The 24,863-nt window shown below is 35.9% G+C and overlaps 1 protein-coding gene across 3 annotated transcripts; it reads right to left on the reverse strand.

The window, feature by feature from the left end:
* Nucleotides 1-2,285: 2,285 nt before the first annotated feature.
* On the reverse strand, nt 2,286-24,839 carry METTL8 (methyltransferase 8, tRNA N3-cytidine). 3 transcript variants are annotated; one of them, XM_031505413.2, is made up of 11 exons: nt 24,787-24,839; nt 24,153-24,263; nt 19,304-19,459; nt 14,915-15,006; nt 9,876-10,267; nt 9,257-9,306; nt 5,992-6,055; nt 5,519-5,658; nt 3,585-3,691; nt 3,422-3,487; nt 2,286-2,682 (listed from the first exon to the last, which is right to left on the reverse strand). In XM_031505413.2, exons 2-11 carry the CDS (start codon nt 24,155-24,157, stop codon nt 2,495-2,497), a joined length of 1,260 nt encoding a protein of 419 aa, XP_031361273.2. In that variant the 5' UTR covers nt 24,158-24,263; nt 24,787-24,839; the 3' UTR covers nt 2,286-2,494. The 3 variants fall into 3 exon arrangements, with proteins under 3 accessions (XP_031361273.2, XP_031361272.2, XP_077641174.1); XM_031505412.2 differs by having other exon boundaries at nt 24,736-24,827; XM_077785048.1 differs by lacking the exons at nt 24,153-24,263; nt 24,787-24,839 and having other exon boundaries at nt 19,324-19,411.
* Nucleotides 24,840-24,863: the final 24 nt, after the last annotated feature.

The raw sequence follows: 24,863 nt of genomic DNA on the forward strand, positions 1-24,863 counted from the left end.
TTTAGGTGAACATCTGATTAAAGAATCAACTTCCTATGTCAAAAGTAAAACTTAAGTGCATTTTTCTATATTAAAAAACTAGTTTTTCTTTCCTCCAGAAATTAATTAACAATAAGCTGGTTTAAACTGCCTTTCCTATATAGACGTCTGCATCTCTTTTTCTTCTTTTATTTCAGTAGTCGTTTCTGTTTAATACAGATAATTTGAAAGTGTTTTAAAAACATGTTTTTGATTAAGCTTTTTGAAAACTGAAATGTCATAAAGCCAAAAAACAGAAAGTGCTACTAAGTTTCAGAAGTTCTTATTGGGAATGATGCCTTTTTCCATATCCCCTTCTGTGAATCTTACACTAAAAATAGTAGCTGATCTTACTACTTCCAAATCAGGCACTATTATTTTAAAAGAGGCAGCCAATACTTGCACTGTAAATTGTGCAAGAGAAACAGCTGATTTTGCTTAAGGCCATTCAAAATTCAGGGTTTGTTATTTGTGATGTCACACTTTTGTTTAACTAACAACATAGCATATTAAAATCTTGCCAGAATCAATACATCCTCATGAGTGCCAAAGCAAACATTACGTTAGCCTCTACAAATGGAAAATTTACATCACACACATGAATAAGACTACACAATGCTCAAGAACTTATCATCATCGCTTCCCTGGGAAATTCTACAAGTGAAAATGATTTGTGCTAGCTAAGAGCTATGTGTATTCAGAAGTCACAATTAATAAAACAGAACAGCAACATATTTAAAATATAAGGAGACATTTATTTATATTTTCCATGAGGATGCTACAATCTCTTAGGGCTTTAAGAAACACAGCTGTTTTAACCTTTGATTTCTACTACCAGTTTTATTGCAGTTTACACTAATGCTATTGCTAACCAAAGCTACCCTAAGCCTCTTAATTCATAAAACAGTATCTTCCTCTAATGGGAGCTTCAAATAAATCAAAAATACAGGATCAGACCCCTTACTGCACCTCATTCTTGAAAGACATCTGGGTTAAAGGGGATGAAGATATTTGGCATCCCCATTTAGATAATTTAGGGTTTTCTTCCTAGAAGACCACCAGTCCTCCTTAGCTTAGCAACTAACAACTTGCAAAAAGATGAGCTGTGACATGTCTACCCTTCAGCCTAAAACAAAAGTAACAAAAGAGATTTTGAGTGTCACTGTATTAATGGGACTCAAAACTACATGTTATAGATAACATGCATCCCACACTCTTGTTTAAATAGAGATTTATTTTATTCATTCACCTGTTTCTTGTTCTCTCCTCCTTGTGGCAAAGTGATTTAAAATTACATTTAAATAGCAAAGTGGCATAGTGGAATCTTTAAATATGAGCTCAACAGCCTCAGGATCATGTTCTGCATTTGAAAACAGTGCTTGCAGTTCACTTTTCTGCTTAAAATAATTTGAAGTACTAAAGGACAGGACTAGTCCTGTCCTTTACTGTATCCCTACCCAGTCAATAAAAACCACTGTGTTTTTTCTTTCTAATATAGAATCCCTAAGAAAGCAATTTCTTTTTGCAAACAACAAAAATATCTCAGCTGCCAGGTAAATTAGCATTCATTCAATACTGTGATTACATTACCCCATAACACTATTAATAAAATGTATTTAGGACTACTGGTTTTGCTTCTTCCTCTAGCATATCTAACATATCGTAAAAATAATGTTTGTATTTATCCAGACAACTATCCAATATTAACTACTTGGTTTCAGAACTGTTTTGGCATTTTGGTAATGGTTTTCTACATGAAACATGTTCCATTTACAACCTAGAGCACTTTAAATGTAATGCATGTATTTGAATTTGGCATGTTCCTTATGAGCATGTAGATGAAAAGTGGAGACAGCATAATAAATCAGTTACAGTGGAGGACAAAAAAATCACTGAGTAATCTGATATATATACCTATCACATGCAGTTAGTGTGAAATGATAGCTACATGCAAACCAGAAAAATAATACTTTTGTATTCATTATTTATGCAGTCAGAAATTTCCCTCCAAAGGGGAAATACAGTCGTAAGACACAATGGTTGAAAAGGATGTGACTCAGAAATTAACACAGTGCAGCCTGTAGTAATAGTGAGAACAGATACTCCGTTTCTCTAAATCTCTGAAACTATTATGCTTCAGACTAAGCTTTTTACATACTGTGAATTTCAACACAAATGAAGTATATACTTATTGACCATTCATATTCAAGGGAGCAAAATAATGCCTGGTCACAGTTATGAAAAGATTATTGCATATAAAGCAGAAGTCAGAAATGGCCTTTATTTCCCCCCAGATTTTTCTCACACGTATGTATATAGAAAAAAAAATAAATTCAGAGAAAGGTTTTCAGTTCAATACATTTATTGAACTTTTTTATACTTTTCAGCAGCTAACACAACATTTACTGAAAATACACATACTTAAATTTGCTTCAGTTTCCGAAGTTCAATTTTGTACTGCATTTCTGGAGTACACTTATTTACAAGGGTGCCTTTTGGTGCTTTCTTCAGGATTATGCAGAGATAGCAATGGTTTCTGGAACTTGCTTTGTATCCAAACTCGCTGCATTTTCACTTTTTTCTTTCTGTTTACTTGTAATCGCCGATCAACTAAATTCTGTACTTCAGTTAATCCAGCCACGGTGAACATGTTCCATACCTCATCTATTTTTTCATATGAAGAATTATTGCAATTAAAAAAGAAAAAAGTAATTTCTAGAATTTAGTCATTACCAACCTGTAGTTCAATGGAAGATGGAAGTAAATCTGCTTTGCAATTTGAAAGCTAAAGGACACTGCCTGTAATAAGGCTTTTGTTAGAAATTCATTTTCATGGCTCTTGATTTATATTGCAGTAAAAACCATTATGTTGAGGCCCAAACAACATTATTTATTACTTACAGCATCCATATACACCCTTTCTTCACAGGGTTCATGATGCCACAGTTGAGTAAACAAATGCATGTCATTTGGTTACTGTTCATGCATTATCAAGATAAAGCTACTTCCCCTGACAAATGACAATCCAGACTTTTATGCCATATATATGCCATATATGATGCCATATGCCATCTCCTTCCAAGCATGTTTACCTCAATTTCAACAGAGAAGTCATGTGCAAGTTTAAATAATAAAATTTGAGCATACAATTACACACAGGATACTTAAAGAGAAATATCCAGTGATGTCTGTAAGCAACCTTGCAGGACCCCAAATGCAACAAGTGTGCATACAAAGGAAATTATTTTCTTACAACAGTTAGCTTTGCGCTTTTTAAAAGCAGAGAATATTTTTTTTAAGCCAATAAAACCTTCTTTAAATTTATGTTTTAAGATGAGCTTTCATAATCCAAATCACTTTGAGAAACACTCAACCCATTCTATGGAACTATAACATTCCATACCTTTGGTAAAGAAATACACTCTGGTTCCATCTCCTCTTACATAAAAATTTTCTGACAAGCAATGACCTAAGAAATAAGAGCAGTAATGAAAAAGGACATGTCACGTTTTGTTTCCAAAAAGAGCTGAAATGAACAGTGAAATACAAAACCATTCAGGAATTACCTTCTTTAAAACGAAGTTGAGCTGTGTCATATCTCCCGTAGTCTCGAAATAACAGCATTCCTCCAGGCTTCAGTAGCTTAGCCAACCTATTTACAACCCCTTGCATCCTTAGAGAATAGATGAGATGCTGGTGAAGATTGCAAACATAAGGAATCAAGTTTGCTGCCATAGACCAAAAAGGCAGCACCACCTAAGAATAAGAGACTGTTCAGTAGTTGTGCACAGAATTACAGCCTTGTCTATATAAATGGAAGTTTTGCACACACAGAAAGAAGTTTATGTGCACAGAAAATGAAAGTGCTTTGAGAAATTTGATCCAGCAGAACTAGAAGGCGTTAATTATACAGCTTGAAGAAAGTCTAATACTTCCAATTCTGCAACCAAACTTTAGAGGTGCCTTCTAGCAGAATTGAAGTGTGTTAAAAATTGACTACAAGAGTAGCAATTATCAAAAACTAAACACAACAGCCTAGAGAGAAATTACTAAGTAACAATTTTCTGAGTACAAATGTCTCCCTCTCACACCTATTTTCCATCTTTTCAAAGTACCTAAGTTCTGCACCATGGTTCCCTTGGTTTTCTTTTTCACTTCCCACTTTGAAAGTTTCCAGAAAAAAAATGTATACTGAGCAAAATGACATTTTCCTTTATGCAGTAATTTTAATTTTATGAGATGGCAGCAATGACTAAGACATCTTCTGAAAGTGGGTCTCAAAACACAAATAATTACATGAAAATCTCTCTGTGTGTATACACACACACGCACACAAAAGCATCCATGTCAGCCCTGGGGAAAAAACACCCAAACCAAACCAAAAATGACAACCTACTCCTCTCCAAAAAAAACCCCCAAAAACCAAACAACAAAAAGAAAACAAACAAAACAGAAAATCAACCACAAAAACCTCAAATGTATTCTTAAGAGACTAATAGGAAAAGTTCACAGAAATTCCGACAGAACATCTAATTACTGCTTATGCAGGCACAGTGACTGAATGAAGCACTGTTGTCCAATTTCTTCCTGGGAGCATCACTGGAGTTACAGAGATCTGAAGTCTCCTGATTTAACTGCTTTTGAAACTTGGACCCTGGCTTTGTGTGACTTGTGCTCATCTCTGAATAAACAGAAAGGAGAAATATCCTGTACAGGAAAGGTTTCTGTATAAAGCTAATCACTAGTAGCAGGGAAACAGTTCTCAGGCAAATACTGTTCTGTACACCAAACCCATTTTAATGACATTCTTGAAGTAATAAATGTATTATCACACAAACAGCTTGTATTTCCCTTCTTATAACCTAGTTAGAGTCAAGAAATTTAACTTACATGCCCTCTTTTACATTTTTTGTATTTAAAAAGGTCATGTTCACAATCAGCCAACCTTAAGTCATAAAATTTGGTTCATTAGACATCAAGAGGCACTAGCAAAGGCTAACAGTACTCAACACCATACATGAAAATTCAATCAAATGTTCATAATCCAAACAAGTTACAAAATTATAGATGCATTTTAGTTTAAAAGGGCTGCATGTAAGCATTTGAATGTGGTTAAATCAGTAATCTAAGTCCATATCAGAATATTGTAAGGTGTTAAATCATGCATGTTTGCTTTTGATCACTAAAAATAACAACTTTCTAGAAGACTGTCAATCTGGTTTTTTAATTTGCCTTTTTTTGAATCTGTCACTTCTACTAGAGATGTACTTAGTTACAATATATCTCTTGTATTTTGTTGGAGACTGGAGACTCACTAATTATAATTAGCCTGACCAGCTTTTCTCTTGAAGCCTGAAAATGGTAAACATAATTTAAAATACCTTATATATGCTGTAGCTTATTAAATAGCAAAGATTCATCATCTTCTTTTGCTATTATTGAAAACCTTCAGTTAAAAAAGAGATTGAACCATTTGCTTTGCCCTTTAGTCTTCATTTACCTGTCAGGATGAATAGTAGAGAGCACAAAGACAAGGAGAATGACATCCAGGATCTCATCTGGAAAAGGATAGGGTAAAGCATCATCACACACATCATGAACAAAGGCAGAACACCAGGCTGAATTATAGGACGAATGTGACTGTCAGGAAAAAGATGAAAAGAGGCACAGAGAGAACAGTAGTAGTTAATACGTTTACTGTGACTCAAGAAACATTTTTTTCTTCAATTATTCTGCATTGTAAAACATCTCATATAAAAACCTATTCTGTCCAGTATCTTACTCAAGCTGAGAAGCAAGCTCACTGATGGTATTCATTCCTCCCTGCATACAGTATGACTTTGTTCTTTGGAATATTGAAAACTTCAGTTAAAAGTTGTCAAAGCCATCACATTCTTTTTCATGAAGATGGCTTCCTGGCAGCCTCCTGAATTACAAGCTTGTAAGGTACTCTAAAGCGAGTGCATGAATTACCTTTACCAGCTCCACTGCTCCTGAAGCAAAATCACAACAGTACAGAAAGGTTCCAGGTGTATTGCTAGGAAAACAAAACCAACATCAGTTAGAAAATTATTAATGTGTAAGATGAAAGTCTGTATCAGTGTTCATGAAACTTCAGAGGGTCCTCTGGGGCTCTCCACAGGTTTGATCAAGCATGCTTTATTGATGTCTAGCACATGGAAAGCCACATAGGTTGTAATGAACCAATAGGGCAGACAAATCATAAGAATACCAACAGACAGCTAGTACAAAAAGAATTATAGACTTGTCTGGGAGGAAGCAAAAAGGAAAAGAAAAAAGGTCACAGAGGGCTGTCAGAACTGATGACAATGTCCTGTTGCTGTAATGCATAAATGCACATTAAAAGGTCACATTTTCTTACAGGAGCACCGCATTATTAGCCCATGCATGCAGTTTAATTAGCAATATGATTTGGGCAGGGATGGAGAGTTGCAAAAGTCATTCCAGTTCTATAGAGGTTTGGGGTTCCATGTATCATCTTGCTGTTCTTTTGATTTAACATTATTGGTTATTGCACTCCATTATCTCCTTTGTTTTCCAGCTAGGATGGGTAAGAATTTCCTGTAGCACTGTTTTCCCTTCTCTTCCCATCCAAGACTCAGCCAGCAGCAAATTTCCTTGTACCGTTCATCAAATACTAGTAATTTTAGGTATAAGTTTTTTCACCTCTGAAGGATAAACTGAGAAAGCTACTCAAAACCCACTCAGAGATAACCTTACGATCAACTCATTATAACTTTAATTAATTAAAAATATATTTAAGATTTTGGATTGATGGCTTCTTTAGAAGGGAATCAATAAACTCTGCTGGCACCTGTAAGACCTCACAGTATACACAGCTAAGCTAGTGACTCCTGAAGGTTCAACAGGAAAATGCTTCTGGAATAAAATATACTTCATGCTTGTTTGTTTTGCTGAGCAAAACCTTTATCAGCTCTGTGACCACCATGAGAATTGATTAATTTACATATTTATTATGAATGAGGACAAGCCAGGCTTTGGACCCAGTCTGTTTCTTGGGAAAGGTTAAGCTGATTACCTAATAGACTTGTTAGAATGTTGGAGTTTTTTGGATTTTTTTTTTTTTTGAGCAGAATAGGAACCATGTAAAAAGTCCACTTATGACAAAGATGGGGCTTGATCCGGATGTTTTCATGATACACCGTATTAAAAAACACTAACGTAAATTTTAAGGGAGGCATGAGGAAGAGATTTAAAAGTTACATTACTAACCTTAGAGAAATTTTCTTTTGTAGCCAGGGTGCGCTTGCTGGACATTGACTTGTTTTTATATGCATTTAATTATATGCATATAGATATATTCTTTTATATGCATATAATTGCCAGAATGGCAATTTTTATATTATTAAATTCAGAGTAAACCTACGTGTTCTATAATGCCAAGCTTGCTTAGAGGTAAGAGATCTTTCCATTAGGTCATATACAAGACCAACAAGCAAGCTGTTCCATGTATCAACCAATGTGATTGACAGAAGAATTTACACATGAATAGAGATCTCCAGGAAAAATACCTAACTTGTAGGTTCTTAATTATCAGAAATGCCAATCTATGACTAATGCCTCCTGTGAGGAAAACACAAGTTTGTCTCATCTTTTTCAACACAGCCACACAATATCTTCTCCTACATAGGGTTCCTTTCAAAATTTTCATATGAAACCAAGCTCTCCTTTCACTACATGCTGTCTACAGCAAAGCATTTGCTGTGGGATGAATTGCCAACATGTCGGAACTCAAAATGTCCCTCAGACATTTTTGGATGTTCCGGGTCCAGGTCAGAAGCATTTGAGACCCTGGCAGGCAGCTGGAAACAGCTGCTGGAAACATGGATTTGAACCATGGAATGATTTACCAACCTTGCAGGAAGAACAAGAAGTCACAAAAGTTTAGATATTGTAGTAGAAGTAGTCACAAAGTAAAGGGAAGAATTTTTGAGTGCCGTACAGGGGGGGTTTAAGTCCTGCACAGGGGGGGGTTTTGGTTTTGTACATGGGGGTCAGAAGTTTTAAGATGGAGGGATTTGAGCCTGTCCTGTCCTCCCTCTTTCTTCTTCCTTACCTCCATGTTCTTGGTGATGCTGGCACTCATATATTGGTTTAGAGTAGAAAGACACCATTTAATATAGGTAATAGGCATTGGGGAAAAATTATAAACATTTAACACGTAATGTGCCATATAAAAATAGCACCAGCCCTGGGTGGGGAGAGAGAAGAAGACACCAGACAGAGAGGGTGTCAGGGGTGTGTGTGCCTCTGCCTGAGCTGCTGAGCAAACCACAGCAGCCTGCAAAGACAATTTTTAGATAGCTTGCTATAAGCTGCCTTGAGACCAAACAACAAAAGACTATTGAGCTTTTTTTTGAAAGCACGGGTTGGAGGAGAGATTTTTCCACCACACGGAGCCACCCCCGACCTAGGGTGAGCTCCAGCACCAACACATTGGGGATTTCATGTATGACCCTGGTTCACCACTCAATTCCTCCTGCTGTGTTTCCGTATCTGCAAAATTGAGTATTTTTGTATAATGATGATACTAGCAATCCGAATTCATTTACAGAATAATGAATTGTGTTGTTCTCAAATTCTTAAAGGCATGAATAAAAAGAAATCTATTTCAACCCTTGAAACATACATAGCCTTTCCAATAAAACCTTCTTGCCTACACGGATGGGAAGACAAGCTGTCATAACAGATTTTTCTAAAACTGGAAACTAAGTGGATTAAGATGTTTCAATGAATTAAGTAATGTGATACAGGACTTGTGTCTTGACACTAAAACCACAAGTAATGTAAGAAATATACCAGCCAATTCAGAAAAAATAAAACTTCTTTCTAGTAGACCACATGCCATTATCTATGGTCTCTATAATTTTGGCCTTTTGAAGAGATACCTGGTAACTTGACAGTGAACTGTAAGACAAGAGAATATTTCACCTGCCTGATTAACTACAAGAACTCAGCCTGAATGCACCCAAAGACAAACTTTGTCATCAAGTAATATCCCCCAAGACCTGGTGGAGCAATATGAGGAGTATCCTATACTGATGCTACCAATACTATTTGTGGTTTGACACACTAAGAATCTTAGCATGGTAAAAGGGTTCACTCAATATTTCGTGCAGCACTGATCCAGCACCAACATTTGGTGAAAATGAAGATTGAATACAACATTCATATTTGGAAATCCAACACTATTTACCATAGAACTTTCAGAATAGGAAAGACACTGTTTCCAGCTCCACAACCAACCTAAAATCAGAAGAGAAAGATAAAGTTAAAATAAATGAGCAAATAAAACCTTTTTTTGTTATTTTTGTCTTAATTTAGTTGGCCAGTAGGACCCATTAGATTTGAAGGTATGTTGGACAGAAAAGGTATAATCAGCTAATACCACAAATCTCAAATCATTTACATAATTTGGTTTCTCCCTAACATCTTTCTAAAATGTAGAGAATCTGTCTCCCAAACTGCATAAGAAAATGCAATATTCTGGTCCAATTTCACCATTTGGGAAGAATGTAGCAAGTACTTGCACTTTGAGACAAAGCACTTAAACTCATACCTTTCCTTAGGAAATAAGAAACCTGACTTTCAATGAAAATGGAATCTGACAATCTAGCCCTATTCTGATTTGGGAAAAACTTTAGAGGGAAAACCAAGTCCAGATTTAGGTTTCTCTGAAAGTTTCTGCCATAAACAAATGTAGTAGGTAAAATTCCAAAGGCTTGCTTTCTTGATACTTAGTAAGGGTCTTTCTCAGATTTTTGAGTAATTAAGTGGAATTCTGTATGATGGGCAGAACATCTGCAGTGCATTACCTCGAATATTCGGTAAGTGGCATCGCAGCCAGGGAAGGATTCTACCTTGCCAAGTTCTTCTCCACAGTTTTTACCTTGAGGATTGTCAGTAAGAGCTTTCACTTCATTTTTATTATATACATATCCTTGTACAGCAATAGAACCAGATCCATAATTTTTCTCCCAGTATTTTTCTCCTTCTTCAAACATTCCATTTTTGAGTGAAAAGCTGTTGTCATTATTTATTTTTGTGTGTTCCAAAGATATTTTTTCTGTTTTGAACTCTTGTCTCCTTTTTTCTGGAAGAATTTCTGGAAACTCCAGAAACAGCCAATTGCGATCCTTGAAAAAGTTATTTTTATGTGTCTTGTAAAATTCATTCCAATATTTACTGGCTTCTCTCTCATATTTATCTGAAATTAAAACAGAACAAAACCCTGGTGAATATGAGCTTAGCTAGAAAATACTCTAAAGCAACATATAATTTGGACCTCAAATATACAGTTTAAAAATCCATAGTTCCACACATTGTACATTTAAATTAAAACACATGGATTTTGTGTCTCACCTTAACTTCTGCTCAAAGTAACTCCTGTGAAGGTTTAATTAGATTTTATATCACTTAGGAAAGGGTAGACAGGCTTACAGCATATTTTTTAAAATGCAGTGACATCACAGAACAGCACCACCAAAATATGCAATCTGAAGATTCTTAGACAAGCTTTCAGGTCTCAAATTACAAAAACAATGCATCTTTTCAATTATTTAAGAAATAGTAAATTGAAATTACATTCATTCTTTATGAAATTCTGTAATCAATTGCAAATTTGTTGGTACCTCATCACCTATTAAAAAAATAGTGAGCTGGACTGATAAATGCCACTGCATAGCAAATAGACAGTAAGCATTCAACAATACAGAAGGAACATACTTGCTTTCTTATTTTCAAAACACTTCAGAGTCCTTCAACAGACTTTTGTGTTCACTTTTAATTCACAAAGCATTCTGACTGTGTGTTAGAATGGCATAAAGTAGGACGGGAAGGGATTTCACAGAGTCAGGGAATTCATATCCCTTCTCCACAAAAATCTGTCCAACTTATTCTTAAAACACCACCTTTCACATACAACTTTCTTCAGTAATATATTACAGTCCTTAATTTTCTACAGCTTTCCACTACTTAAGAACTTCCTTCTTGCAATTAGGTCGAGCAATTCTTGTCCCAGCTAGGGATCAAGCAAACAAAGCAAAGATTACTCTCTTTTCTCTTTGCAACACCTATTTACATATTTGAAGTATTTTACTATGCCTCCATAAACAATCTCTTTTCTAGATTGTCTAAAACTATCTTCTTTTTGATTTTTAGACTTCTGATAATTTCAACTTTTCTTGTCTAGATTCTCTCCAATTGATTTACTACTTTTGGGTGTTGCTTTCTGGCAAAGGCATTATCATTGCAGAGCAAAAGGAGTACTTTATGAGGCTTCTAGGTTGTAATCCTGTTTATAACTCCCAGCTTGCCATTTCGCAACAGCATGACACTGCTGATTCAGCTAGTGATTCACCACAACTCTCAGATCTTCTTCTGCAAAATGACTACCAAGCCAATTGTTCCAAAACCTAGTTTTTTTCATAAGGAATTATTCTGAAACAAAGAAATCTGCACTTATTTTTAGCAAATTTATATATTTTACATTTTTTTTCCCACCATTTGTCCACATCTTTCTGCATATTAATCCAGTCCTTCACCATACTTAAAACGTTTTTTCACTTAACATCATCTTCAAGTCTCGAATTTCCCGAGGCCACTAATGAAAATACCAAGCAGAACTGGACACAGAATAAAACACTCCTCTGCCCAGCACACCCTCCCATTCTGAAAGGATCTCTCTAGGCATTCATTCACCCAAAAGTAGTTTCATTAGCTCTCACTTGCCTAACTTGCTTATGAAAATGTCAAGTAAAACAAGTCAGAAGGCTGACTAAGGATAAACTTCAGGACATCTGCTGCTTTTCTCTTATCCCCAGGGCTTGTAACCTTTTCCAAGAAGGAAATTAGCTTGATTTTACACGATTTATTATTGAAAAAATATTTGTTGGCCAGTATTCATCTTCTTTGTTCTTCTGAACTCAACGTCTGCAAGCTCTGGATGTACTCTTCCAGTATTTTTCCAGGAACAAAAACCAATTATCTGATTCTTCTTTTTTTCCCACCTCCTTTTTAAAAAAGCAAATATTCTCTTTTCTCCTTTTCCACTCATCCATGTACTCTATGGACGTACTTTGTAACCTGCTCTTTCTCACTTCAAGAACAAAATCTTTCCTCCTTCTCACTAGCACTAATTGTGCTAGTCACTGGACTGAAGCTAGCTAACCCTTTCAAAGGAAGGCTGATAAAAAGATAAGAATTACAGCTTTTCAATGTCCCTTTTGTTGATGGTTTTCCTTTCCTTATGCCTCCTAAGTAACAAACATTTTTTTTCTTGTTTTTCCTCCTTATTTCCAAAGCATTAGCAGAACTATCTTGCTACCCCTGACATCTCTTGCTGCAAAAGTGTACCTCATATAATGTGCTGACTTTCCTATTTTGTTCTAACTCACACCAACATATTAATTATTTTAATATAAATGTACAGAGTAAATGTACTGTGCACTTCTACTACTCTCTTTAAATCTTAACATATTATTTCCTAAATTGCTACAGCTTTTCAGAGATAAACAAGTCTGAGAATTATCATTAGAGGCACAGACAGGCAGTGGGAAGTGGTAAGGAGGTGGCAGAATGCCTTGTCCTAGAAATCTGCATAATCTTTTAAAATTAACATTTAATACATCCAATTGTATTATTAAAGGGCAGGACCCAGCCATGTAATTGTAATTGTACAGGCCTGTTTTATATTAAAAGTTCAGAGCAGACTGAGGTCATATATATATCAGATTTCAATAGTTTAAGTTGCACATTTATAGGTTGCTCGGCTTCAGTATAAAAACCAAAACCTTTCTAGTCAAAAGATTCTTTAATTGTTATCACCCCTTGTTATAGTCACAATTTTCCTACAAGTCTGCTCAGAACCCTCGTACTTAAATTCACATCAAGTTTTCCAGATTTCAGAACTGAAGGAAAGAAATAGCTAAAGTCAGCTTTTCAAACTATATTAGTATGGAATGACATGGGTTTAAGTGAAGGAACACTTCACTTTGCATTGTTGCACAGGTCATTCCTGTATCTCTGTGTAATAACATGCATGCAGTATTATTGAATTTTTATTTTATTTTGTGTATTTAATTAGCCTACCCACAAAATATTCCAAAGCATGTAAACATTACATAACTAAAAAAAAGCCCCAACTAAACAAAAACAAACCAAAACAACAACCAAAAAACCCACCAAAAAAAAACAAGGGAAAAAACAAGAAAACACCCACCAACTAACGAACCAACAACAACAAAAAAAACCCCCACAAACAAAAAAACCCCAAAAAAACCTTTACTTTGTCAATTGAATTTTCTCCATAACAGGATCTTCAACTGCTAGCAAACATGCCTGAGAAGAAACTGCACATCTAATATGTAAATCAAATTCCTATCATGAGTTCATTCAGTTACACTGCTCTTGTTTTAAAAAGACTCACCAAAGCTCTTCTTCTTTAGTAATCTAATAGCATTGTTGAAATCTGTCTTTTTCCCCCCTTACTGTAGTTTTTTCAAGGCCCCAAAATAACCTGCTCATTAGTCTTGGTCTGGTTCATTGTTTACACAAATAGGCCAAAATGTACTTCCATTTGCAGAATGAAGCTGAAGCTTTCTGAAGGAACACTACCAGCAATGCTCACCTATTCAAATTCTAAACAGAGGAGCATTCATAGGAAATGTCCTTGGATTCTTGTGTTTCATGGCAGTAGACAAATGCCTGATTATTCAATTTCTCACCAGCACAAACTAACTTCTAATTGATTGTAGATGAAGAATGCAAGGTTTCATGAGCACACAGCCACACAGCTTACTTTTCAATTATGAGATTTTTTCAGCTTTTTATACAAATCAAGTCAATATTAAATTTAATTTTTGAAAAACAAACATTGTACTCCTGTATGTAGATAAAGAATGTGAGAGGTAACAGAAAAAGGCAGGCTGACAATCTCAGAGTATTCAAAGTGATGAAGGGCACACAATGCAAGGCACATTCTCAGGTAATTCAAATAAACTCCAACATGTGCCTTAGTTACACCAAGGCATAGGATCATAACAACACTATCTGACAGATCCAAGACATGCTAAGTAAACTGAGGCACAAGATATCCAAGTAACTACTTTCAGAATATCCTTCTAACAGAACAACAAATGAAGAATCCAGTCTTCTGTACTACTATCAAGTTGATATTCCAGCTTTAGCATTCATAACTACCCTAGAGTTTAGTCTGTGGTTTAGTTTGCCAGTTTGAAACTAGAGCATTCACTCTTCAGAAACCCAGAATACATTAAATTTCCTTCTGAAGACAGGCACAAAACTCTTTAATCCCTTAGAGAGCAGACCGTGCAGGATGTACTGGAACACCTTCCACACAAAGTGAACACATGGATTCCTGAAGCACTCCCAGCTCAGCCTGGCAAAGGCAGCAAGCTGGACCAGCTGGGACCACTGCAAGTTTCATGGCATTTAACAGAAATACAGTGCAATGAACAAACACAAGCTCTCTAAATAGTTCCCAAATCACTGAAAAGTATTTGTACATGGGAATCTTCATCCCCAGAACCAAGCTATAAAAGCCTTGTGTAGTAGGAGTTGTATTCTGGAGGACTGTGAAATGGGTCAGAACAACTGCACCATACTGATGCACATGTTTTACGTAGAGTTTGCTGCCACTCTAATGGGAAAACTGTTCAAATAAGTGTATTGCTAGGAAAAACACACTGAGATTTTTTAGGGCAACAAAGGGAAAAAAACAAAAAACAAATTTAATAATGTAGACAAAAGAATGTAGAAATAAAAAGGGTATTCCTGAATTCTACAGCATCTTCAAATGTTTTAATAAAGAGCATTATAATCTTTTATACCATACCTTGGTCATCCGATTGAACTTTCACAAGAGAGTTCTCTGTTGCTTTTTTCTTGGCATTTTCCTCTTCTTCTTGTGACCATTGCATGTGGTCCCTACAGAAGTCAATTGAAGCAACAGCTTTTCAATAGGGTTTTTTAAAATATTTTTTCTCAGTAAAAACAGTAATGAATTAGCTACACTGTCCCAAATACATTTTTTTTATTGAGTGCAAGCAAATGACCACAAGGAGACTGACAGTTAAAACCTAAATTTCAGTGTATGATAGATAAAAATTAATCACTAATTAGGTGAAAGTTAAGTGATTTAGAAACATGTCCCAGCTGCAAAGAGACTAAAGTAGAATTAATTTCTTTTATTAATAACAAGATTGTAAATATCTTGCAAATTGAGTGTGTTTACAGGAGTGTATTGAGTATCCCATTAGAACTATATTTAGCTGAACACAATAATACCAACAGACACCGTAATGCAAGAAACACCTGACATTAATAGTGTTTATGATGAGGAACTAAGGACTAGCAAAGAAATCAGTTGTTCTGAAACAGGGAGCATAATCTACCTATTCAATTGTAACAGGTGGAATTGAGGGACAGGATTTTACTTTTCTGAGGAATAGAGATATGTAGTATTAAAAAAAACAAAAACAAACAAACAAAAAACCAGAATGAGACATTTGTAAGAAAAGTCAACCAGTGCTGCAATGTTTCCAAATCCATGCCATCTATACTTGTGTAAAGTGGTTACCTAAATGTTATGTTAATCCATGGTCACAGAACCAAGCCCAGATCTGACCATGATAACTGAGCTGCCTTCCCTGTAGATTCTGGTTTGAATCAGACCACAATGGGGAGTGCCCAAAAATGTGCAAAAGCCAATCAGCTCTCCCTCCAAATTGTCCAGTCTGAACAGATTAAATTAGATAATATAATTCAAGTAATCAATTAGATCCTAATCCTACTGAAATCAGCTAACTGGAAGTCCATTACTAAAATTCCATTGGTTACTATGGGAAAAGGAAGAAGGTGCCAACTTGATTGTCTCTAAAAGCTAATGAGCATCTTCCTTTTCCTTACTTGGTGACATATAGGTAATTTAATTCTTAGACCTTCACTGTTCCTCTTTTGTTAATTGTGGGAGACTAATTGGTATGTATTTGTCTGCTTGCCTCAGACTTGATTTCCGCCTCTCTACTGAAATATTTCTCATTATTGTCCCCAGCAGGTTGCCTCTCCCCTTCCTGTATTTGTTCATATACCAAATGTTCCTGTGCAGTGTCATGGTTCTGACAGACATGCTGCAGTAGAATAAAATGGAGTGACCAAAGCATTACCAGGCAGACAACCTCTTGGAAAGACTTGCTTCCCTCACTGCTATCACTGGTTTTGACCTTGCCTATTCCAGCAAGCTGAAACCAAGGACTATTCAGATGGCAATAATACACAGTCAGCCCTTCTGACAGATCACTTGCTGCACTGTAATCTTTAGCTGATCAATTTTAATCCATCATTGTGTGTCTGTCAAACCCCTTAGGGGCTCTACACACAATACTAAAGGTGCCTGAAGCCCTCCATCTTCATTAACAGCTTTTTTTTTTTTTTTTTTTCCCTCCTTAGAAATTCATAAAGTCCCTTTTGGTGCTTTTGTAGAAATTTCTATATGGTAAATATAGAAATTTCCATATGGCAGCACTTCTTGATCAAAATCTACAAAAAAATGAGACACATTCCTTTTTTTGTCAGCAATTATGTACATAGTATGGATGCTTCAAATGAGGCAGCACCTTCAGCAATACAAGCTGGTAGAAACACAGAACACATAAGAATTCTAAACACAGAAGTGTTTAAATGCAGAAGTGTTTCAAGCTGAACACTGAGAGCAGCAAAGCAAGCTATCCATTTTAACCACACCAGGAACTGTTAACATGAGTAGGCCTGATATAAGATCAAACAATGCTGCTTTCAGTTCAGCCTATTCAACTTAGTCTTTTTCTGCTAACTTGTTTGCTAACTTAGGGTTTAATTATCTCTCTGATAATGTGAAAACTGGCTCAATTACTGGCCGGAACAGAAGCAGGCATTTTTTGCTCCAATGTTTAGCATCATTCATTACTTCTCTCTCAAAATAACAGAAAAGCACCACAATAGACATCTAAAGCATTAGCCCCCAAATTTAATTTACTTAGTATTTCTAGCAGCAATGGTAGCAGCTCTTGTCTCCCTGCCAATTCACACAAAAAGAATGTCACTTTATGAACTAACAAAGATGATGATTAGAAAACAAAAGGACATCATACATCAATGTTAGAGAAGACAAATCTCTTACGCTCACCCTGTGTAATCTATACAGCACTACCACCACATCCTAATTCTCCTTATCTCCCTAGTGAGAACCCTGCCAATGCAATGAGCTTCAGAAACAATGACCTACCCCCCAACATAGCCAGGTTCTTGATTTATCAAGACCATCACAACTTCTATGCAGCTTTGCTTCAGTTCAATTCCACCTTTTTTCCCATCTGAACTACATAGATTCATCTACAGATCCACCTTCTGAACAACCCTGTCTCTTTACCTCCATCTTCATAATCTATCCTAACCACCTACATCAAAGTTTGATAACTATGTTAGACTGTCATCAAAGGGTAGCAGGTAAAGCTGAAGCTACACATGAATTTTTTGGAAGGAAATTACAAAATAAGCAAACAAACAGTTTGATCAAAAACCAATGTTACAGAAAAAGGGTGGCCCTTTTCTTAAAATCTTTTCCTCTCTTGATTATATAGGCTACATTTCAATCAGCATTTACGTTTATTTTACATTTTATGTAAAGGATTTGTCCACCTAGCAGGAAGCACTAAGCCTGGAACATGCTTAAGAACTACATTGCATATAGTTTTATGAAACACAAACTTTACACGCTTAACACAATAATCAGACATCTTCCAGCTTCCTTGACCAAGGAAGTATAGCCAACTCCAAATTTAGCCTGAAAATGATAAGCGTTAGGGACCATAGCTTGGGGACATCTAGCTTAGAACTAACCGGTGACAAATTTAGTTGTGTACCTTAACTGATGAGTTAAGCCCAAATTTAAACACTAGAAAGACTAATGAAGATACTAGTTTATGAAAATCTTCTGTATCATATTGTTAAAAATTTTTATTCATCAGCATATTGATATGCTGATGATACAGAGAATCTTTTGAAATAAATTAAATTAAAAAGCAAAATGGAATGATAAAAAAATATTATAAAAACCCTGGCAAGTTAAAAGCTAGTCCAGTAACCTCTCTGATAGCTAACAGCAGAGAACACCTCTGAGGAAAGTACAAAAATTTCAGATTACTTCTACTTAAGTGAGAAGTAACTCAAGTCCTGAAATGTGTCACATTACTCCTATGATATTTTACCCATCGGTTATTGTTAGCCACATCCAGTCCCTTTTCCTGATTTTGCTAAACCTTTGCTCTCAAAAATGGTAACAGAATTCAAAAATACATTAAATTTTTTTAAAGAAGTAATTCTGTGTAACTTCTAAATTTCCCACTTCTCAACTAATATTCCTTGGGTTTAATGATAAATTTTAAGAATAGAAATTCCTGGTTTCCAAAATATCTTAGGTAGATATTTGGGAGACCAGATATTCTACTTTCTAAATAGACTTGGATAATCTTCTATCCTTCTAACACTTCCTGTATCACTTAAATCTTTTGTGTTCATCTCCATCCCACTATCAGAAATCTTGGGCTTTCTGTCTCATTTTCCCCACTGTGTTGACTAGCATTCTTACTCTTTTCTGAGCACACATTAATCACGAAAGTACCTTTTGTGATGTTGCAAATCAGGGAAATTCTTATTCTTGTCAGCATTTACACATTGATGTCTTCTCTGCTATTACATTGTTTATGTTAAGATTTGATTTACTTTTTTTGATAATTGCACAGTGTCTGAAAATTTCTGCTGAATTATCTGCAACATCTTCAGTATACCTTTAGAAGAATATGAGTAATTTACATGTTCCTTTCAAAATTATGTCAATTTTAGACTAGGGCGTTAATCCAGTATGCAATGTTACTGTACCTAGAAATTTTCTGCCATTTTAAATAACATGGACTATCTTATCTTTACACCCTCTGTCTCCTAATTGATTACTGATCCATAATAATATTTTGCCTTTCACTCCTTGACTAACTATTTGCTTGGCAGCTTTTAACACAAGTGACTGAGAGGTTGTAACTGTCAGATTACTTGTGACAGTCTCAGGTTTTCTCTAGTGCTACCTTCATAGGCCTATTCTGACAGCACCTTGTTTTAGACACTCGCACCATTATTCATTAGAGCAAACAGTGTACAAAATGATACAAAAATCATCCTTGAAGAAACATCTCACCACATGTTATGCTCAAAGACCTTAGAAGGATCAGTTAAAATCCGTGATCCAAGTGGAACCGTTGGTCGTCTATTACTTTGGTGCCTGCGTTGCATCTTGTTTTTCCTCAGACATAAAGCAGAAAGCCTTGTAATGAAGTTTGTTGTGTTGAGAGACCTGAAAATACATTTAACCCAAATTACAGTTTTGCAGTAATTCAACTGTTTATGTCACTTACATGACAGACTGGTCAAATAACCAAGAACAGGTTTACTAAAAATCATTCACTAAAATATCAATTCAAATGCTTCTTAGAAAATGGCAACATCCCTTCAGTGTGCTGAAAGCCCAAATAATTCCGAAGTAGGCTACCGGAATAAAATCAGTCAAAAAATAAATTACATAGTATCATTTCAAAGTCCTATCAGGGAGGGGAAAGAAAACAAATACACAGTAAAACAATAACCTAAGACTGATACTGTACCTTTACAAATGCAAGCAAGAAATGATCAGTAATGAAACCACTTCTTCCAGTGGGTATATACTCTCAGTAAAATTGACATTTTTCACCCTACTCAGTTTCTTCAAAAGATTTCACTCTGGAACTATGACTATGGTGTTATGCTTTTAAATAGGAAATTAAATATCTTTTCTTAAGTGTAAACATAGTTCACATAAAACTTTCCAACATTTCTGCCATTTATTCTCCTGATCCCTGTTCACTGCTGTCTTTGAAATGTAATTGTTATATATGTTTAATTGCTATCAATGGAAATTATAAAGTGATTCAGATTTTTCTATTACATGTATAATTCTATTTTATATTGCTATATTTTACTTTACTTAGAATATCTTCATAAAGGATCAATAAAGAAAGAAAACAAATGTGTGTAGCTAGTATTAGTATTTTTGGTGGGGTTTTTTGCATATTCTTGTTAATGTAAGCTTTCTTTGAGACGAGTAAAATGAAACACTCCCCCTACTACTTTTACCCTGATGGGCTTTTGTTCTTTTTTCCTTAAAATTATTCTAAGTCCTATTTTTTCCTGCCTTTTTTCTCTTCTTTTTTTGCAATACTGCTTCCATAAAAACCACACATTTAATGCACTGGAAATCCAAAACATAGTTACAAAAGAACAGGCATAAGACACTACTAGAAAACATTCTGTGCAAACAGGTTGCAAACCAAAGATTTCTATCTTAAGGAAAATGGTAGTATTTGATCAGAAGTCTTGTACTGTGAATTGAAAATTATTAATCTGTCCACATCAATACAAAGACTGGCAAAGGAATCACTTCAATTAAATGAACAATTCCTCATTTAACATGTACTTTTGAATGAGTCATGCTTTAAAAAGGGCATTGTTTATTCATTTTAAGCCTACAGAAAAAAAAGGTAAAAAGATTAAAATTTCTTATTTGTCAAAGTTTAAATAAAATCGAGTTTGCCTTATTGTTGATGATGCCTCATAAAATCACTGTTGATTTTGGCTGCTGAAACTGTAATGTTACGAAGACATGGAAGTGTTGCCATACAGTGAAAATCTAACATTTAGGCCTATTAAAAGAATCAAAACTTCTTCTAATGCTAATGAGTCTATGTGGGGTTTTTTTTAATGTGGCTCAGCAAGTAAAACTATTCCAAGTTATACTTCAATTACTACAAGTTTTTACTGGTTTTTATTTGAAAATATGTATGCATTTTTTAGAACATAATCCATAATTATTAACATATATAGGATATAATAAGATAATAATTATGATACATGAAAATTAAGACATCATGACAATTTCTGCAAAATGTGTAATTTACATAAAGGCATTATTGTAAATAAAAACAAATAGAAAGTCCTCCAAAACCCCAAACCACAATTCAGAATTATTATTATTAAATTATAGAAAAGCTTGGATAAAGATTCCATTATTACATTGCAAGCTGTTTACAAATCCCCTTCCTCCCTCAATTACTTGAAAAAACCTGAGTTAGTATCTTGCATTTCCTATGCCAGCATTGATATTCACCATAAAATACAATGATTCAGCTGCTAGGCTCGTCACATAATTTTTCTTGGCTTTCTAAATATCTCAATAAAAACATGAAAAGATGCACAGATGGGAACTATAGTCAGATGACTAAGATGATCTTACATCAGTAAAATCTAGATATGCAAGCCTTTCTATGAAAAAGTGAGCCTTTGAGTGGTAGTTGAACGATTTTAGCAGATAAATTCCAAAAATGTAAGGCAAGTGGGGTAGGTGAGGAAGTTTCCTGTTGCAATCTATGTTAAATGTGAATGAACTCCCTTGAGACATGCAGGTACATCCCTGAGAGTTATGTCATGCACAGATCACAAGATTATTTGGCAACATGGCTACTTAAAGCTCAAAATGCATTAAATCACTTGTAAGCCTAAATCACATTTTCTGAAGGGAGTCATTGCTCGATTGTTTAACTGAAGTTTGTTAATGAAACAGGCAAACACCCTTTCTTGTTATCAGGTAAGATGATCATATCCTGAAGTTATGACAGCAAGAAATGTTGCCTGAAAGAATTAGGAGTTTCTCCCTGTTCAGTCACAATCAGGAATACTTTAAATTTGATTATTAATCAAAACAACTCAACTTTCATCTTTAAGGAAATTAACATAAAAGTGAATTACAATAAAAATTACTAATTTTTGTAGCAGCATAACTGTTTTTCAGAAAAAAAAATCTTAAAGAAACAATGCATTCAATAACCATGCTGAACAGCAACATGGAAGTCTTCGTTTCCCTGTGGAGCACTGCCTTTTAGACTTTACAGCTTTGTCATTGGTACAAGTACAGATGAGATCCTCAGTTTAATTGAGAAATTTTAAGAAATAAGCAAATACAGCATCTTTAGTACAGCTTTTTGCAGGTGAACATGCAGAAGAATGTACACACATCAACTCCTAGCCAGACCTGAAATCGGCTAATTAAATTAATTGATGTTGTCATTAAAACCCTGAGCAGTCACAGCCATAGAAGAAAAATTAGATATAGGAGAAAATAACTGTTCTAAGATTTTTTAACAGTGAATTACACCCCAAAAAATTTTTAAACCACTTAACTGATGAGTAAAATTCTTTTAAAGTATCAATTCTGAGTGAGATGTCAGATGAAGAAAAACAACAAAAAGAACAGAAATAACCAGTTACTTTTGTCCAAGAACCTAATTTAATGAACACGTTGGAAAAAAATATTTTGATATTTGGCTGATCTCCAGCTACAAATCTAACTTCTTCCATCTCCAATCACTAAGCCTACTTGTAAAGTCTCTGCTATAAAGACAAAAATAGCCTATATTAGGAACAGTATGTGCAGCTTTTGTTACATTACTAGGCAGAAAAGTATTCTGGAAACAATTAACTTCATACAATTACTTCTGCTTGGTACCTAGAAGCTTATCTAAACAACATCTGACCATTAATTCCAAATGCTCTTCTGTAAAGCCTTACTAATCTATATTATCACCACCAAACACTACCAAAACTCAAAACACTTTACACAAAAGAGATGCAAGTGGCAACTGAGGACAGAAAGGAAAAAAAAAATCAAGATAATGGTAACACAAAGGTATAACTATGAATTACCAGTGGTTATTTTAAAAATAAATACTTATTAATATTTCTTAATATTTCCAGTCTGGGTGGAGTTGGGGGTGACTTTATTATCAACCAGACTCACTCCTTAACTGAGTGCTTAGTCCTATTTGACCAAGTGACTAATCATGCCTCTTGGGGCTTCATAATTAGTTTTTCAATCATATACTTCCAAAAAATTATGCACATTTGAAACAACAGGGTATTTCACAACTTCTCAAACTCAGCAGATCTAAAAATTTCAACTGTTTTTCTTTCTCATGCACCAGGAATGATGCAGACCTCCTTGTGAGCATACAGCAACTTCAGTGAAACTGCTACAGAGCAGTGCCTCCCAGGGGAAAAGAAAAAGAAAAATGATTTTGATTCCTATAGAGACAACAAAGTTAAAATTAGTTTAAAAACAAAGCAGATAAAAACAAACAAACCTGCCCCACCAGATATTATTTTAATCACATATACATGTGTTGAGAAGTGCCTGCTCTTCCACAAGCTTCTACAAGTGAGGCAGACTGTTAAAAATATTTGAGCAAAGAGGAAACAGTTTATGCAATGAGAGAGAAGGGGAGATAAATCCTGCTGATTTACTGGTAACATTTACTTGAATAATCAAAGAAGGGCGCCTCATTACCCTGCACACCCTCTGCTGGATGCTGCTTACACAGGAAGGAGAAAAAAGGGAAAAGAGCTCTTGAGACTTCACACATTATGTATGTATACACATACTTGCAGTGAAGATACATCTAAACCTCCAAATGCAATCACTTAAACTATTTTAAACATATTATCTACAAAATACAGATTATTTAAATGTATTGCCTAATAAAAGATAATTTGTCTCAACACAAACTGCGGGGTTTTTTTAATACAGGTGATGAGAATTGGGATAGAGCACCATGAATTTTACTACTGTCTACAGTGCATATTCAAGAACTCCATCCATTTTACATTCTTGCAGGATTCTGGATGTCCATGTGTACTTTGATGAGCTACAACCTGCCTTGCCGGCTCTGAAGTCACTGGCGATGCTGCAAATCCACCGGAGAATATGCTCCATTTACTGCCCTAATCAGCTCTTTGTAGGAGCAACTGCGACCACTGTGTTTGTGTTTAACTCCCTTCAAGCAATAATTGCAAAGCAACAGAAATTTAAAGGACGCTCCTTCAGATCAGTGAAGATTCAAGGTTCCACTCAGATCCCGAAAGACAGATATGGGCACACAAAAAGATCAGCAATTTTTGATTACCACATTTGGGCGCTTGGCCTCAGGCAAGAAGAGAAACGAGTCTGTCCACAGACTTCAGTTGCTCTGCTGGCAAGTAGCGATTGATGACCGTGATAGCATTTGGATGTAGCTCTAAAATACAAAAAGGAAGTGTCATACATCTTAAGAAGTTTCTGTTGACTTTGGAGTTTTAAACGGGTTTCAACCAATCCCTTAACCTTCGCCCCAAGTCCGAGTGCACTCAATCCCACACTGCCGTACCCAAAAAGGCTCGTGGCCGGTGCCCGAAGGCTCGCAGGCGCCAGGCCGGACGCTCATCCCCGGGAATGCCCCGCGCCCAACCCCGAAGGCTGAGGTATACAGCAGGAACATTTCAAAAGAAAGAAGATACCAGTTCCCACTTCTCCTAAACCAGCTACCACGAACAAAACTTTTCTGATTTAATTGAGAAAACAGCGGGTAGAGCGTTTCCACTTGCACGCTCCGCATGCCGAGCGCCCGCATCCTTCAGCACAGGACGGGGTGGGAGCCCAGCCGGGGCAGAGCTCCCGGTGCGCGGGCGGCTGCGTGGTACCGGCCGGCGGCCGCTGCCGGCGACGCTCACCGAGCCCTGCGCAGCGCCCGCTCCTGCCCGGTGCTCGGAGCGGCGCCTTACCAGCGCCCACGCCGCAGCGCCGCCGTACGGGAGGGCGGCCCCGCTCCTCCGCGGGGCGCGGCGGGAAGTGAAGTCCG

This window comes from Lonchura striata, chromosome 8 (genome assembly GCF_046129695.1).
Source record: "Lonchura striata isolate bLonStr1 chromosome 8, bLonStr1.mat, whole genome shotgun sequence".
Lineage (NCBI taxonomy): Eukaryota > Metazoa > Chordata > Aves > Passeriformes > Estrildidae > Lonchura > Lonchura striata.

Bases quoted from the DNA above. Each gene is read 5' to 3' on its own strand.
- METTL8 (XM_031505413.2), bottom strand. The intron at 15,007-19,303 runs GTGAGATGTTTC...TGACTTCTGTAG, and splicing joins GTCTTTGAGCATAACATGTG to GGACCACATGCAATGGTCAC. The intron at 6,056-9,256 runs GTAAATAGTGTT...TTGTTTTCCTAG, and splicing joins CCTATTCTGAAAGTTCTATG to CAATACACCTGGAACCTTTC.